This window comes from Rousettus aegyptiacus, unplaced genomic scaffold (genome assembly GCF_014176215.1).
Source record: "Rousettus aegyptiacus isolate mRouAeg1 unplaced genomic scaffold, mRouAeg1.p scaffold_m13_p_3, whole genome shotgun sequence".
Classification (NCBI taxonomy): domain Eukaryota; kingdom Metazoa; phylum Chordata; class Mammalia; order Chiroptera; family Pteropodidae; genus Rousettus; species Rousettus aegyptiacus.
In genome coordinates, this window is record NW_023416306.1 from 74,884,004 (window position 1) to 74,898,522 (window position 14,519).

A 14,519-nucleotide genomic window follows, 5' to 3' on the forward strand; every position below is an offset into this window, starting at 1 on the left:
GGCCAGTAGCCTTACTATGTTACATTATGACAGGTGCTCATTAGGGCTCAATCCCATCCAAAATAAGCATTCGCTCCCAGCTCTAGGATAAGGCAGCCCTGGGGTTCTCCTCTGGAGGCAGGAGAGCACCGTCAAGTACAGGTATCTGAGGGAGACCCTTCCCCAAGATTCCGCACCAGCGGCTCCAATCTCATCTGCTCAAGAATGTACAGCCTTGCTTTCGATAACGGGCCTCCTGGTGCCTTTTTTCTTGCCTTTCTCTTTTTCTTCCTTTCTCTTTCTTTCCCCCTCCCCTCAGAAGCTTTAGGGTCGCTGCTGTGTTCACTCATTCCAAGGCCTTCTCTTTCCGTTTCCAATAGATGATTTGGTAATCGCTTCTCTGAGGATGCTTCTTTCAGAAGTGCTTCGCATGGAGCATCTTATTTAATCACAAAGGGGCGAATCCGTGCGCGGGGCTGAGGGGCCGCTGAGATCCGCCGCAACAATTTCGCTTGAGGTGCGACTCTCCAGCTCAGGTTGGGGTCGGGGGTCCCAAGCGCTAGCGCCCAGGGTAGCGGGTCCCTGCACCCGAGGCTCAGATGGGGCGGGCTCGAGGCCCCGTCTGCAGGCGCTACCTCTACAAGCCCGGGTCAGTCAGTTTCAAACGGAAATGATTATGATCACAGTGATAATAACGATCCTAACAGCAATAATCGTCCCAAACTCTCACCGTCAGCGCTCCCTGCCCAAGCCCAGTCCCTGACCTGGTTCGGACCCGTCCCCGCTGGGTCAGGGGTCCCAGGGTCGGCGCCTGGAGCTCGATCAATGGGCGCAAGGTCTGGCGCCTGAACTGGGGTAAGCGCAGAGGGGCGAGCCGACCCCTAGGGCACTGCGAGGCGCGGCGCAGGGCGCGGAGAGGTGGAGTGCGGGAAGCAGGAGCGGCGGGAGATGTGGGCGGAAGGCTTAAGGCGGGAAGCCGGGCGTAGAGGTATGGGGGCGACAGCGGTGTGGGGGGATGGAGATGGGGATTGGAAATTGGGGACGCAGCGGCGGGTGGTGGGGAGATGAAGACAAGATGCAGGCTGATAGAGGTGTGGGGGATGGGGAGATAGGGACTGGGGGCGGGGAAGTTGGGAACAGTGCCGGGAGGTGGAGGTGAGGGAGGGGACAAGGAGGTGGGGACTGGAGGCGGAGAGCGGGCTCCGCCCCCCGGGCCGCTGGAAAAGTTTGCGCCCCCGCGCGCGCTAGCAGAGGCTGAGGAAGCTGGCCTGGGGACACCCGACAGGTACCTGGAGCTGAACGTGGTGGCAGAACGAGCCCAAGCGAGACCCCCAGACCCTGGTACGACCCCTCGAGCCCCAAAACTATCCTGGTGTTCCCGCCCAGCTCACATCTGAGCGGAGGAACAGACGCCAGGATGCCAGTGGCCCGAGTCCCCTTCCCAGACGGAGGTGAGCCGGCGGGACAAGGTGAGGGGCCGTGGGGCGGGTGGGAGCGGCCAGGCTCACTTTTCTCACAAAATTCTGGCAGATCCCAGGCAGGATCTCACCACATCAACATCGCCCCCTCCCCCAAGCCATCCATTCCGGTGACCTAGCCGCGGCAGGCGCAGGGGTGCTTGCTTCCCTTTTAACCACAATCGGAGCACTCGAACCCAGCTGCTTCTTAATAACCTGTATGAAAGAGAGGTGGCTCTTCATGGAGAAGTTTCGTCGTTAAACTTGGACAACAAAAAGTTAGGCGCCCTCCCAGAATGAGAACCTGAGGACTCTGGGAGCGTGTGGTCGTGGTCATTCTGGGAAAATTATTTTTTTTAAGTTACGTTTGCCACAAATTTTCATTTTTCTTTCCATTTCTCAAACAAGGCATTCGGAACTGTCAGAACTGGAAGCTAGAAAGTAAAGTCCCGGCGCAGTGATGAGGTTACCACGAAAAATCCATATGCTGCATTCATAATGGAGCTAAAATCTGGACAAGGGGCAGAAGAAGTCCTTCTCGGGCTTTATGCAGGGAGCCTGCTAGATTTTCCACTTTTAACCACCCTTCTCCAAATTTTTGGTCTTCCCTACACCCCTCTCTCTCCTCTTTCTCTCTCTGGCATTGGGCACTCCCAATGACATATTTCTTTGCGGTGTTTTTATATTTAGAGAGACTTCTTGTTAGATTTTTAAAGAGAACACACTTTGTTTTAAGAACAAAGAAAGAGCAGCAGCACAAACTGAAGTCTCTTCTGGAAAATTATTTCAAAAATGGACATCCACCCTGCAAATAGTAGTTTCCCCTAGCTGGAGCTCTGAGTACTTCTGGAATTAGGAATTTCTCCTCTGGACATCAGAGGATGCAGACACTGTATATAATCGATGTTCATAGTTTATCTTCTCAGCATTTATTTTCATTGATGAAAATCTTGCAGCCATGATTAAGAAAAATATAGTTACTAGAAAGTACAAGGGAAGAATTAGGTTCTTTGGGTTTATGACTAAGGATGGCCATGCGGGTGGCTGGTTAGTGTTGGTGTAGTAGTTGTGAGGATGGTGGTGGTGGTGGTGGTGGTGGTGGTGGTGGCGGTGTGTGTGTGTGTGTGTGTGTGTGGTACTTAGTTCTGGAACTGTCTGGATCTGTACAGTTTCTCACTTAATTGATGCAGAGTTCAATGCCAGTATGAATAATTTTGTTGCCATAGAAGAGTCACATATTGGGGTTTCTCAGTTAGCAAATGTTTACTTTGGGTCTGCTGTCCAGCCACTCTTGTTACCTGACACCAGAATGCAAGGTCAGCCCTTAAAAGCCTCCCCTAAAGATATAGAACCAATAATTGTTCATCCAGTTTTCATCTTTGAAAATGCTGCTTTTCCCCTTTATATTTGTGGATTTCCTTAAGTGCCTGATTCTCCTAATTTTCTGCAGTGTGGATAGTAAAAACTCATGTATCTTGTAGAAAGAGGCTTACACATTGGCTTTATTTCTCAATATTCAAGGACTGATTTTCCTTTCTCTGGAATTTTTCACACACTTTTGATTCCATGGTATCTCCTCTATCTCCTAAAGATGTGTATATTTTTATTACCAAACAATGAGTGTGCTACCATTTAAAAAAAAAAAAGTTTTGTGGAACTCCATTTTTTCTGCCAGGATTTGGGACTATGACTTGAGTACTGACACAGCTGGCGAGGCACCTTCAGGCAGTCAGCCACGTGAGCCAGAACCTAACCTAGTGCTGTGGCCTGCAGGAGCCCGTTTCTTCACCTTTAGCTTCATAATTCCTTTCTTATCAGTTCTGGAGTTATTTCATATTCTTTCTTTGCCATACATTTTCTGTTGACATAACTAATTGCCTTAGGAGATTTTTCCATAGCTTTTGGAGATAATATGATAAACTGAGTGAAATCCTATCTAGTGTCATTTAATAACACATTTCAGTTATTGTTGTTACAGCCACTGGACATAGAGTTGCCTTTTTAAAAAAATTTTATTATCATTCTATTTTTGGGAAATTGAAGCTGTGTCTCTCAGAAATTCAAAGAGCCCAGGCAACAGACCAGTTGGGTCAAATCAGTGATGAGATTGCTCAGTGGAGAATGTGGTGCCCAGTCGGTAAATCTGGCATCCAGTCGACACCTTGAGCTGGAGTGGGGGTCCTGGTCAACTGATGAGGCTCTTTGGACTTAATGATGCCACTCTATTTTCCTGGCATCAGAGTCTTCCATTTATTTCAGTAAAGCCACCACTCTAGCATTTTGCTAGCATAGTAGCTAGAGGTGATTAGGCTTTAAAGCACTCTGGGAATGCTCTTGTCACCATACAAGTGAAGAACAGGAGGAACGATAGTTACCTCCAAAAGAGTTTATCACTAAAGTGGTGCATGGGGCACAAACATCCAGCCCAGTGTGGTCTCTTCCAAGCTGTGCAACCAAGGCCAGTGATACCACCCACGCCCAGCCTTAGTTTCCTCCTGTGTACATTCAGAAGGCAGATGAGGAGAGCAGACCTGGTATCTGCAAGGTACAATGTGTAGTGCACATGTCATGTCACTGAGTGAGAGCATTGCTTTGAGAAGGGATGGGAGGAACTCCATAGTTAGGACTTCTTCATCAGGATACCTCTTATTTGCTTATGTATTTAGCTGAGTCAAGGAACTTGGTTCCACACACCCTCATTGATCCTGTGGCAGTCTCGGTAGGAACTGAATACTGTCCTCTTAGAGTATGCAGAGAAAAGAAACTTTGAAAAGCTTGTTTGGGAAGCAGAGGGTAAGATGTCTTGCTTCAAAAACAATTGTCTTCCTATGGACAAGCTTAGACACTCAGGGGAGCATTCACTTGGGTGTGAAATCTGCACCAGGTTCATCTATAACAGTAGTTATCACTAGGAGTTCCATTATTGGCCTAGAGCAAAGTGCATGCACATGAAGGGGTGTGTGTGTGTGTGTGTGTGTGTGTGTGTGTGTGTGCACGTACGTGTGTGTGTGCACGTACGTGTGTGAAGCCTCTTGCTGTGAACTACCCCTGAAAGCAGAAAGGGGTCACCTAAGAAATCCAATGTGAGTGAAAATACTCATTAGCAAAGGAATTTCGCTGGGGCCATGAAATGGCAAACTCATTATTTCCTTTCTAAATTCTTTTAAATGAAGGAAAAAAATCCTGCTTTCCAAGAAATTTTGCTTCTTGGCAAATGCTTGGTGTTTTAATTCAGTTTGGAGGATGAACTAATTGATTTCCCTGGGAGAAGATGTCTTTTAAAAATACTGCATCCTGTGTTCAACCAGGAGAAATTTCTCACTCTTACTGTGCTTTTCTTTTTGAGAGGGGGGGAGAGAGAGAGAGAGAGAGAGAGAGAGAGAGAGAGAGAGAGAGAGAGAGAGAGAGAGAGAGAGAGAGAGAGAGAGAGAGAGGAGAGAGAGAGAGAGAGAATGAGAACCTAGACTTTGTGGAAATATTTCCCCTTCTTTTTTTATTTTCCTTTTCATAGTTTGTTTATTTTTCAAATTGACATGTGCAGAGAAAGTGAATCGCTGACGTAGAAAGCACATCTGGAACCCATCTGCAGGCCCTTCCTCCCCCCACCCTCCCTGTGGATGTGCCTTCTAAGCTGGGGTGACACACTTTGGAACTGCCTTCTAGAAGGTGTTTTATTCCATCTCTGTAAAAAAGAAAAAGCACTGGTGTTGAAACACCTTGAAATGGACTTGCAGATCCCAGTGTATGAGGATAAAGTGAGAACCTGTAAGTAACAGTCTCTGTTGAGTGGATCTGAGGCGTGGGCAGTGTATCTCCTTTGCAGGAGATGCAGGAAGGGGAGGGTTCTATGGGGGCCAGGCTTTGCCGATGAACATAAGCCAGGCCTGTGCAAGCGTGCAGCTCTGTCAGAACCAATGAGCAGGATTGTCTCTATCCTGAGTGCCTGTGGATCTACTATAATATGCCCGGTTTTCTGAGGATGTGCAAGACTAGCTGGTACACATTTCTCAGCATTGGGCTTTAAGTGTTCAGGTGGAATTTAAGTAGTGATCAAATTTGGACAGTGTCACTGCCAGCCCCAGACACTAATCTTTTAAAATAAAATAAAATGTGAGCATTTATAATGTGTAGATCTCACCGTCCGGGTGAGATCTCCCACTCTGCACAAACTCTAATTTACAGGATGCTGACCAAACCCTGTAAGCCTCCGCAGACACCCTCCAAATCGGAACCCAGCATAGACACCAACACAACACGCTAGGAAATCAGTGATACTACAATCACACAGGCATGTGCTCAAACGAGGACATCTACATCTAGGCCTAGCACACTACTTGGCTTAAGAACACAGAGAACTCGCCCCAAGTCCACAACCAACAATGAATGATGCACTGTCCACTTGATGGGAACAACAAGAAGGGCATCCGCATGCGTGACAGCAGGAGCATCACAGTGGAAGATGTAGGCACAACTGTATACTGCAGAGTTCCATTCACATGAAGGTCAGAAACAGGCTCCACCCAGGGGGAAGAAGCCCAGACAGTGGTCCCATTTGGGAGTGGGCAGTGACTAGAAGGGGTGCAAGGGGACCAGAGGGGCTGGCCTTTTAAGTGTTGAGTTGGGATGCGTCCCTGTGGGTTGAGACAGCTGGCCTCCCCAGAGATGCTTTTGACCATGCACGGTAACGTTCAGATGCATCCAGAATCACTCTGGCCTTTAGCCAGCATTTGACTCTTGGGATGATTCTACTTTCTAATGTCGCTAATTTGAAGAAAATACGCTTTTAGTTTCCAGAAAACTGGATATGTTCCAGCTACACAAAATGCAGAGACTCACATTTAACAACAACAACAAAAAATGTTCTGAAAAAATATGCTCCTTGAGTAATGAAGGGAAATGATAAATTAAGCATTAATTTAATGAGAAAAGATGTTCACCCTCAGGATTCACAGTTTTGATGGGTCTCTGCACATCTTATACTGTTTTTATTGTGATTATTTTATAGCTAGTTATTAGTTTTTGTTTGCTTGTTTTTTTTTTCACTCTGCTCAATTTTATCAAAACTATGTGTGCAGAGGGCAAAGAAAAAGATGTCAGTCTGTGGAGCCCTTGGTCTGCTTGCCCTCTGATCTTTACTCCAGGATAAGTCCAGACCCAGCAGGTTTAAAGGGACTCATATCCTTTCCACCTAGGCTTCATGGCATAATCAAAGGGGTCTCGGATGTCCAGGAGGAGCCATGAGGCACATAAAATGGCATGGAGTTATCGCAGGGAAACTGAGGCACGGTAGACAAGCTTTGTATTTACCATGGTCTCAAAAATCTTCCCAGTGCAGATGCCTGAAGCCCTTTCTCCTTCGTGGTGTGAATTCACATGCAATTCACATCACTTGTTTATTACTACCATTCAGACCACCCCGGTTGTCATAATACATCATGTTAAGCACGTACCTGTTGTCAGTTCCTGGTACAGAAACTCCTGATGGAGGAGATGTCCAAGAGACATTTTGAGGCAAATCAGACACAGTAGTGTAGTAGACAGAAGGGAAGCCTGGACATAGCAGTGGGTGGCCTAGTGTGGGGGGTGCATGGAGGGCCCTCTGGCCAGCTGTGGGGCAAGAGCATCCCTCAGGACACTGTTTCCGGATGACTCTCGGTGAAGCTGCACCTGTGTTTGTCTTCTTTGCCCTGTGCTAGGCCTTTTCCATGAGCAAGGACACCTTCTGCATGGGGAGTGCTGAGTGCTTGCTCAGTGGTTGTACCCTGAAGTGGGAAGTGGTGGGGAGTAACGGGGGACCAAGTTCTCCTGAGGATGGTGTTCGACCAGGTGGGGTGTGGACTCCCCATCCACCGCTCACAGATAAAGAATAGCTAGAGAAGCAGCGATAAAGGACACACACAGTTGTGGGGCGCCTGTTAATGTACGAGGTGCCGCGAGAGACACTGTAAACGATGTCAGTGTGAGGATTAGATAAGTCACTTCAGGCAAAGGGCTCTGGTAGTGTCAGCTGCTGTTATTATTTTTACTCTTAAAAACACAGCTTGCACTTTGCTTTAAAAAAGTGGTGTGTGGCCTCTGAGAAAAGTCACCAAAAGCTGGACTGATTCTAGAAAGTATCACAGAGGAGATAGAATTTGACTCAGGGCTTGGAGGACTGACAAGATTTAAGTAAGAACGGAGGAAAGGCAAAAGTAGCTTGTTGGAAACATGCCCATCTGGGTGGGTGGTCCATCCTTGTCACCTCTGAGAAAACCAGCAGACAAGGCCCATTTTCCTTGTTGGGCCTCAGTCCGAATGTATGTGGAAGTGCCGGGGCTAGAGGTTGGGGCCAGCCTTGTCTTCTGCCCAAGGCAGCAAGTTCTCCTGAGCATGGTGTCCAACCAGGTGGGGTGTGGGCTCAAGGTGACCCTGGGCTTGAATGGGCCATGATCAGGGAAGGCAGCCTAGGGCTGATCGGCAATAGGGGAGACCTTGGTAGGTGCCTCCTCCAGTCTTTCATTGTTAGCCTGGCCTCAGAACTTGCTTACTGTTTCCTTTTGAAGTTAGAAGAGGTTTCTGCCACCTGTGGCATTCAGGCTGACCCCCAAGTCCTTCATGACCTCAGACAACTATCATGGAAAAGCCAGGGAAGAAGGGTCGGGAGCTGTTCCAGGTAAAACACAGGTGTCATCTGGGACCTATGGGGTTTCCAGAACAAGTGGCACATTGAAGCTCTTGGAGATTGGAAGAAGTCTCCACAAAGAACCAGTCGGGCCACCTCTGCCCAATCTCAGAGGACTCTGGTCCCCCAGACTAATGACAGGAATAGACTTGAGACTAGAGTGGGGATAGGGGAGGGAGGAACGCAGTTAGTTGCCTGGAGGGTTCCATGTGGGTTGGGGGGACCCTGGTTGGGGGATTCTCTGCTTCTCCCCCGCAGAGCAGCTGCCCACCTGACCCCTGGTCCTTCCAGGGATGGAGGCCTGTCTGGGCCTTGATTCGTACCTGGGAATGAGCTCAGTGGGTGGACGAGGCCTTCAGATCCCATCACACCCCAAAATGCATAGCCCTATGTCATTGAAGAGTGGTCAATTTGCCTCTAATCCAAATTTAGGGTTGTGACTTAAACATTAAAAAGTACCAAAACAAAACACTAGATATATACAGTGGACTGTTTTAAATTAACCTCATTTGATCTTAATTATTTGATATTTAAATACTCAGATAATTTAAATATAAAGTCAGTCTACCAAAAGCCCTTTACCTCGATAATTGGGCTTGTTTCGCTGTGGACGTCACAGGAGGCCGCAGACAGGGTAGGGAGTGTCCAGGGTCTGGTAGGGGAAGGGTTAAAATGGAGAGCTGTCCAGGGCCTGGCTCCGGGGTTCACCACCTTCACTGTGTCACTCGTGTTCCCAGGTTGGTTGGTCGTTTCAACTTGCAGGCACTGATTTGGTTTTGGATGCTTAGACAGTTACAGCTGATATCCAGGCCTCTGAGTTCTTATGCCAAACTTCAAGTCCTTGCTTTCCGTTTCTTTAACTTCAGTGGAAGTTAATTCCACCTTTACAGGTTTGTATTCCTTCCTCTCCCAGCTCCACACTCAACTGCTCACTAGCATAGTGCCTGCAGGGGTCATAGGTATCCTTACACAGTTCTTCCTTCGGTGACCACATGGTCCAGTCTCAGGGCTCTCTGCTGGACAGACCTATTGGCCATCTGGATCTGGTTTCTGTGCTTGGCTCTGGTTGCAGGGAAGGCCATCCGGGAAGGATGGGTTCATCCCATGTCGTCATTCCAGAACTCACTAGGGAGCTTTCAGAAACCAGGTGGGCACCTTCCAGAGTCCATCCTTTTTTTTTTTTTTTTTTTTTTTTTGACCTGAGATGATCCTCAGTTGCTCTTGGTAACTGAGAATAATGGTTTTACCAGCTCCCATGCCAAAGATGAGAATTAACAGTTAGTGCCTTGAGAGTTGCAGATGGAGTTTTATTTGGGTCTGCATGTCAGGAATGAATGACCAATGACCATGGTGCCCCTGAGCCAAACTTCCCTCCGCAGTATCCACAGACACCAAATCGCCCCGCAAGTCCTCAAGCACTTTGGAACTTGGACTGTGTTGAGAGGCTGTCTCTGAGGCTATAAAGACCAGTCGTCCAAGTACTTCAGCATTAGGTGGTATGACCTAATCACTGGGCGCCCCTCCTTTATCTTTTTGCAGGAGCTCACTCTCCACACTCCAACTGGTATCTAGCAGGGATCACTACTGAAGCCTGAGCTGGTCTTTGTTTTTCCTGGAAATGGACGTTCCCAGGGCGCCCCCTGGTGGATTTGGAGCTGACTGTCAGTGAATTCCAAGTGATGGCCAGAGTCCTCTCAACTCACCTCAGACCCTTCCCTGGGAATGAGACTCTGCACGAACATTACAACTATGTGGGCAAGCTGGCGGGCCGTGAGAGCAGCATCCTCACCACCGTGCTGTTCTTAGTCATCTGCAGCTTCATCGTCCTAGAGAACCTGATGGTTCTGATTGCTATCTGGAAAAACAATAAATTTCACAACCGCATGTACTTTTTCATTGGCAACCTGGCTCTCTGTGACTTGCTGGCTGGTGTTGCCTATAAGGTCAACATTCTGATGTCGGGCAAGAAGACACTGAGCCTGTCTCCGACAGTCTGGTTCCTGCGGGAAGGCAGCATGTTTGTGGCCCTTGGGGCATCTACCTGTAGCTTACTGGCCATCGCCATTGAGCGGCACTTGACCATGATCAAAATGAGACCATATGACGCCAACAAGAAGCACCGTGTCTTCCTTCTGATTGGGATGTGCTGGCTCATAGCATTCTCTTTGGGCGCCTTACCCATTCTGGGCTGGAACTGCCTACACAACCTGCCCGACTGCTCTACCATCTTACCCCTCTATTCCAAGAAGTATATCGCATTCTGCATTAGCATCTTCATGGCCATTCTGGTGGCCATTGTGATCCTGTACACGCGCATCTACTGCCTGGTAAAGTCCAGCAGCCGCAGGGTGGCCAGCCCCCAGAACTCGGAGCGGTCCATGGCCCTGCTGCGGACCGTCGTGATCGTGGTGAGCGTGTTCATCGCCTGCTGGTCCCCGCTTTTCATCCTCTTCCTTGTGGACGTTGCCTGCAAAGCGAAGGAGTGTGCCATCCTGTTCAAGGCCCAATGGTTCATTGTGCTGGCGGTGCTCAACTCCGCCATGAATCCCATCATCTACACGCTGGCCAGCAAGGAGATGCGGCGGGCCTTCTTCCGGCTGGCCTGCAACTGCCTGGTCAGGGCACAGGGCACCCGCTCCTCACCCACCCAGCCTGCTCTCGATCCGAGCAGAAGCAAATCCAGTGGTAGCAACAACAGCAGCCCCTCCCCAAAGAGCAAGGAAGACATCCCCCAAACAGTCACCTCACTTTGCATAACTGACACAAACAAAGCTTTGCAGAACGGCATCCTCTGCAAGTGAGGGCCTGGGCTCAAGGAGCATGGGATCCCTACATCTCTGTGGCAGAAGTGGCACCCAGCCAAGTGGCCATGTGATTATTTATTGCTTATCTCACCATGGAGCTCTGCTGGAGCTGAGACTCGGGAAATCTATTTTGCCGACAGCCTGCCCAATGTGGCCATCTGTTAAGGCTGGGACCCGAGGACTTGCCAACCCATACAAGTGTAGACAGTGTGCCTTGTTGTTTCCAGAGCCTTCCAAATGCACCAAGCTGCTGATGTCATCGCCGCCTTCCCCAGACTCCTACCAGCTGCTCTCTGGTGTTCCTGGAGAGGGGACGCCATGGGCCACACGATGTACAGAGTGTTTCCCAGCACATCGGGATGATGTTTGGGTAACCACACTGTACTGACTGTGCCAAGAATGGATGCTTGTGTATCCTGTCATTTCTATGCTGTGTTGCACCTGTATTTCAAATCTCTGCCATCAGCATGTGCATGAGCTGCAGTATGTGGCACAGCTATGTTAGCAGTAATACAAGTATGTTTTGACTGAACCACAAACTATAAGAATATGGACAGGAACTAGATGGACGTGCCAGTCCCAGTCTCCTCAGACTGATGTGAAGTCTTGAGTTGGGCAGGTTTTGAATGCTAAAATTCTCGAAAATACCTTGTTCAAGGCTGGTCCCAGATGTGTGGGTCCGACCCCAAACAGCCCTGAGACGTGCCTGGGAGTAAGTCAGTGTCTGAAAAATCCTCACAAGAACGACCAAGTTCTGTAGGTGTAGGTCCTCTGAGGAGGTCCCTCTTCTTTTCTGTCATGTGTCCCTGCACAATTTTACGCACACTCGAAAGGCAAATTAGCCAAATTACATGATTATTCTGGGGTTTCCACAGACACAAAAAAGTCAGCCAAGGTCTTCCAGGAGCCTGTGCCCCAGACCAACTAAGAAATGAGCTCACTTGGAAGAAGCAGGGACAAACCCCCAGCTCATTTCACCTTTTCAAAGTTGCCAGAAGCAGCTGTCAGTTAAGGGGAAATGTCCATTGAATTGGGAGAGGTTTCCAAGACCACTTCGATCCTATGTTGAGTTCCAGTCTGTGTAAGGAAAGCACCAAGTCAGTAACCCCTGTGCTGCCACAGCTGAGGACTGGGGACCGTTGGCAATCTCACGGCTTCTGGAAAGCTGAACCTGACAGTCACTATTAGAGCAGTTTAATTGTCAGGAGAGGAAACGTGATGTGGTGGTTTGTTCATTCTTCAAAGAAATGTAAAGTGTGTGTAATCTTACTTTTCAACATAGGTCGACGCCATATCACTCTGTTTACCTTATAATGGGATTACGCCAGAGGCTTTTTTGTGCATTATCTTCCCCAAGGATTCTACATGAATACAAACTGATAAAAAGAAACACACATCTGTAGAGCTCCCATACGCACGCAGTGGACATGTTGAGTTCTTTGTAAAAACAAAAACAAAACAACCTTCAAAAGGATTCTTACTTGGGAAAACCTCATATGTGACCCCCTTGAAGTTTTTAGGCTTGGTGATAATTAATGTTGCCTGTAAAGACTAAAAGAGCAGTCTTGGCACGTTAACGTATTTGAAGAGAAGTTGACTCCTGTTTATCTGATGCAAGTTCCTCTTATTGAGGGGACAGTTCCATGTATCCAGGGGGACCTTCATGTACTGACCAAAGGCTCCTCATCTTTGTTATTGATGAGATAAATCCTGTTTGTAAGGAGATGTTCATCAGTGGTATTTTTCGTTGCCTTCTTTACACTCCTGAAAAGAAGCTTGTTCTTTTATCAAATTGCGTGAGAAAACCCAGGGTATTTCTAGGAATGGTAAGCATTAAGGTACTGGGTTAAGAAAAAAAAAATGCATCAGAGGGCCAAAATGTTGGGTATTGTACTTCACGTAGGTCGTGACATGGCTTTAGAACTTTATAGCATAGTTCTCTGTTGCTCTGGGGGCCCTGGATCTCTGGCACTAATATTAATAACACTTTGAACCATAATCACAATGTCCCTGTGAGATAACTCCAAACTTTCAAGCAATCTGAATGAAAAATACTCCCCCAAAATAATTGTGTTATCTGATATGTGCAAAAAATAATCAATGTTAATACCAATGTGTATATTCCTAACTAGCTAGCTGGAGATCATTTAGAAGTTGAGTATGTCAAAGCCACAGAAAAGCTGTGCTTTAGATCTCCTTCAGTTAGAAACCTTTATTATGTCCCATGTATGTTTGTTAAAAAATAAAACTAAAAGCCTTTGTAAAAACCATTGTTGGAAGTCCATGTGGGGGGTCATGCATCTCCAGGCCACACCTGGTCGGGTACAAGATGTCAGCCAGCCCCTCACCTGGTACTAGTGTCTTTCCAGGAATTAAACCACTCTGGAAACAACAGTAATCTTTCCACCTATACTTCCTCACTGGCATATGTGGCTTTTGGTGAAGCCAGGTGGATCGGAGCTATTTCAGTAATTTCAGTGAGTTGGATTATTTTCAGGACGGTCAACAGACTGCCTTTTGACAGGGTGATGATTGAGAGCCATGGCAGTCAAGGTAGGGCCAGAGGAAATGCAATGCTTGGTTTTGTTCCATTTGTAGCAGGAGAGAAGAGGTCAGAACTGGCCCTTTCCCCAGCTTTCTCCTTTATAAATGGTAGGTTTTGGTGTGGTGAGCGTGTGTGTGTGTGTGTGTGTGTGTGTGTGTGTGTCCCCGCTCTGTGCTCTACAGAGAAAGAGGCCAGCATTTGGCATGACTAATCTGGTGGTAACAGTCATGAAGAAATCTCCCCAGCACAACCGAGGACCAAACCTTCTGCCTCCTGTGATTCTGCCCAAGGCCCACTGGGTAGAGGTTAACAGAAGTCCCCTCAGGAACGCTTCTGCCCAGCAGCCATTTTCATCCTACACCCTTGGCTGACAGGCAGGGCTTTGCTGTGACTGTGCTTTAAGAAGTCTCCTGGAGAATGACAGAATATCTGCTTTCTCTGGAAAGGTTTCAACCTCCCTTTTGAGTCAAAACAATATCAACAGTCCAAATGAAAGACTTTTCACAATATTCTTTATTGCCCACAGATTTATACTGACAGTCATTTAAACAATGGACAATTTAGAAAACAGCTGTTATCTCAACCTTTGAGCCATGGAATTCTGCGCTGGTAAAGAGCTTTTCACAGAACTGTAACAAGGTGTATTTTATAGAAAACTTCTAATTAAATTACCAAGTCCATGCTTTTAAATTGTATTTATGAGTGCAAAACCTCAACACCCAAATGTTTAGTATCTAAGTCAAATATCAAAGAGTTTGCTACATAATCAGAAATACACATACCACTATTCTGAAAATGAAGGCACAGTTTCCGATAACCAATGATAAGAAGTGCAGCATTGCCTGCATGGTGATAACCTCCTTCCTGGGCCAGAGTGATGACCGCTGGGGATGCCCCTCCACTTGGCTACCCCAGAAGCACAAGGACATGCCAGGTGTGTCATCAAAGCTCTCAACTAGAAACCACATCATTTCCTAAGGGAATGAAGTAGATTCACTGAAGGTGAGGAGGGAATTTAAGCCAATCCCCTTCACCCACTGTATTGTCAAACCTACCAAATGTTGGCCAGATAA

At 47.6% G+C, this 14,519-nt stretch overlaps 1 protein-coding gene across 2 annotated transcripts; it reads left to right on the plus strand.

Annotated features, from left to right (window-relative positions):
* Positions 1 to 1,205: 1,205 nt before the first annotated feature.
* On the plus strand, positions 1,206 to 13,168 carry S1PR3 (sphingosine-1-phosphate receptor 3). Of its 2 annotated transcripts, none has more exons than XM_016133437.2 (2): positions 1,206 to 1,448; positions 9,637 to 13,168. In XM_016133437.2, exon 2 carries the CDS (start codon positions 9,777 to 9,779, stop codon positions 10,896 to 10,898), a length of 1,122 nt encoding a protein of 373 aa, XP_015988923.1. In that variant the 5' UTR covers positions 1,206 to 1,448; positions 9,637 to 9,776; the 3' UTR covers positions 10,899 to 13,168. The 2 variants fall into 2 exon arrangements, with proteins under 2 accessions (XP_015988923.1, XP_015988924.1); XM_016133438.2 differs by having other exon boundaries at positions 1,206 to 1,430.
* Positions 13,169 to 14,519: the final 1,351 nt, after the last annotated feature.

Bases quoted from the DNA above. Each gene is read 5' to 3' on its own strand.
- S1PR3 (XM_016133437.2), top strand. From the start codon at position 9,777: ATGGCCAGAGTCCTCTCAACTCACCTCAGACCCTTCCCTGGGAATGAG.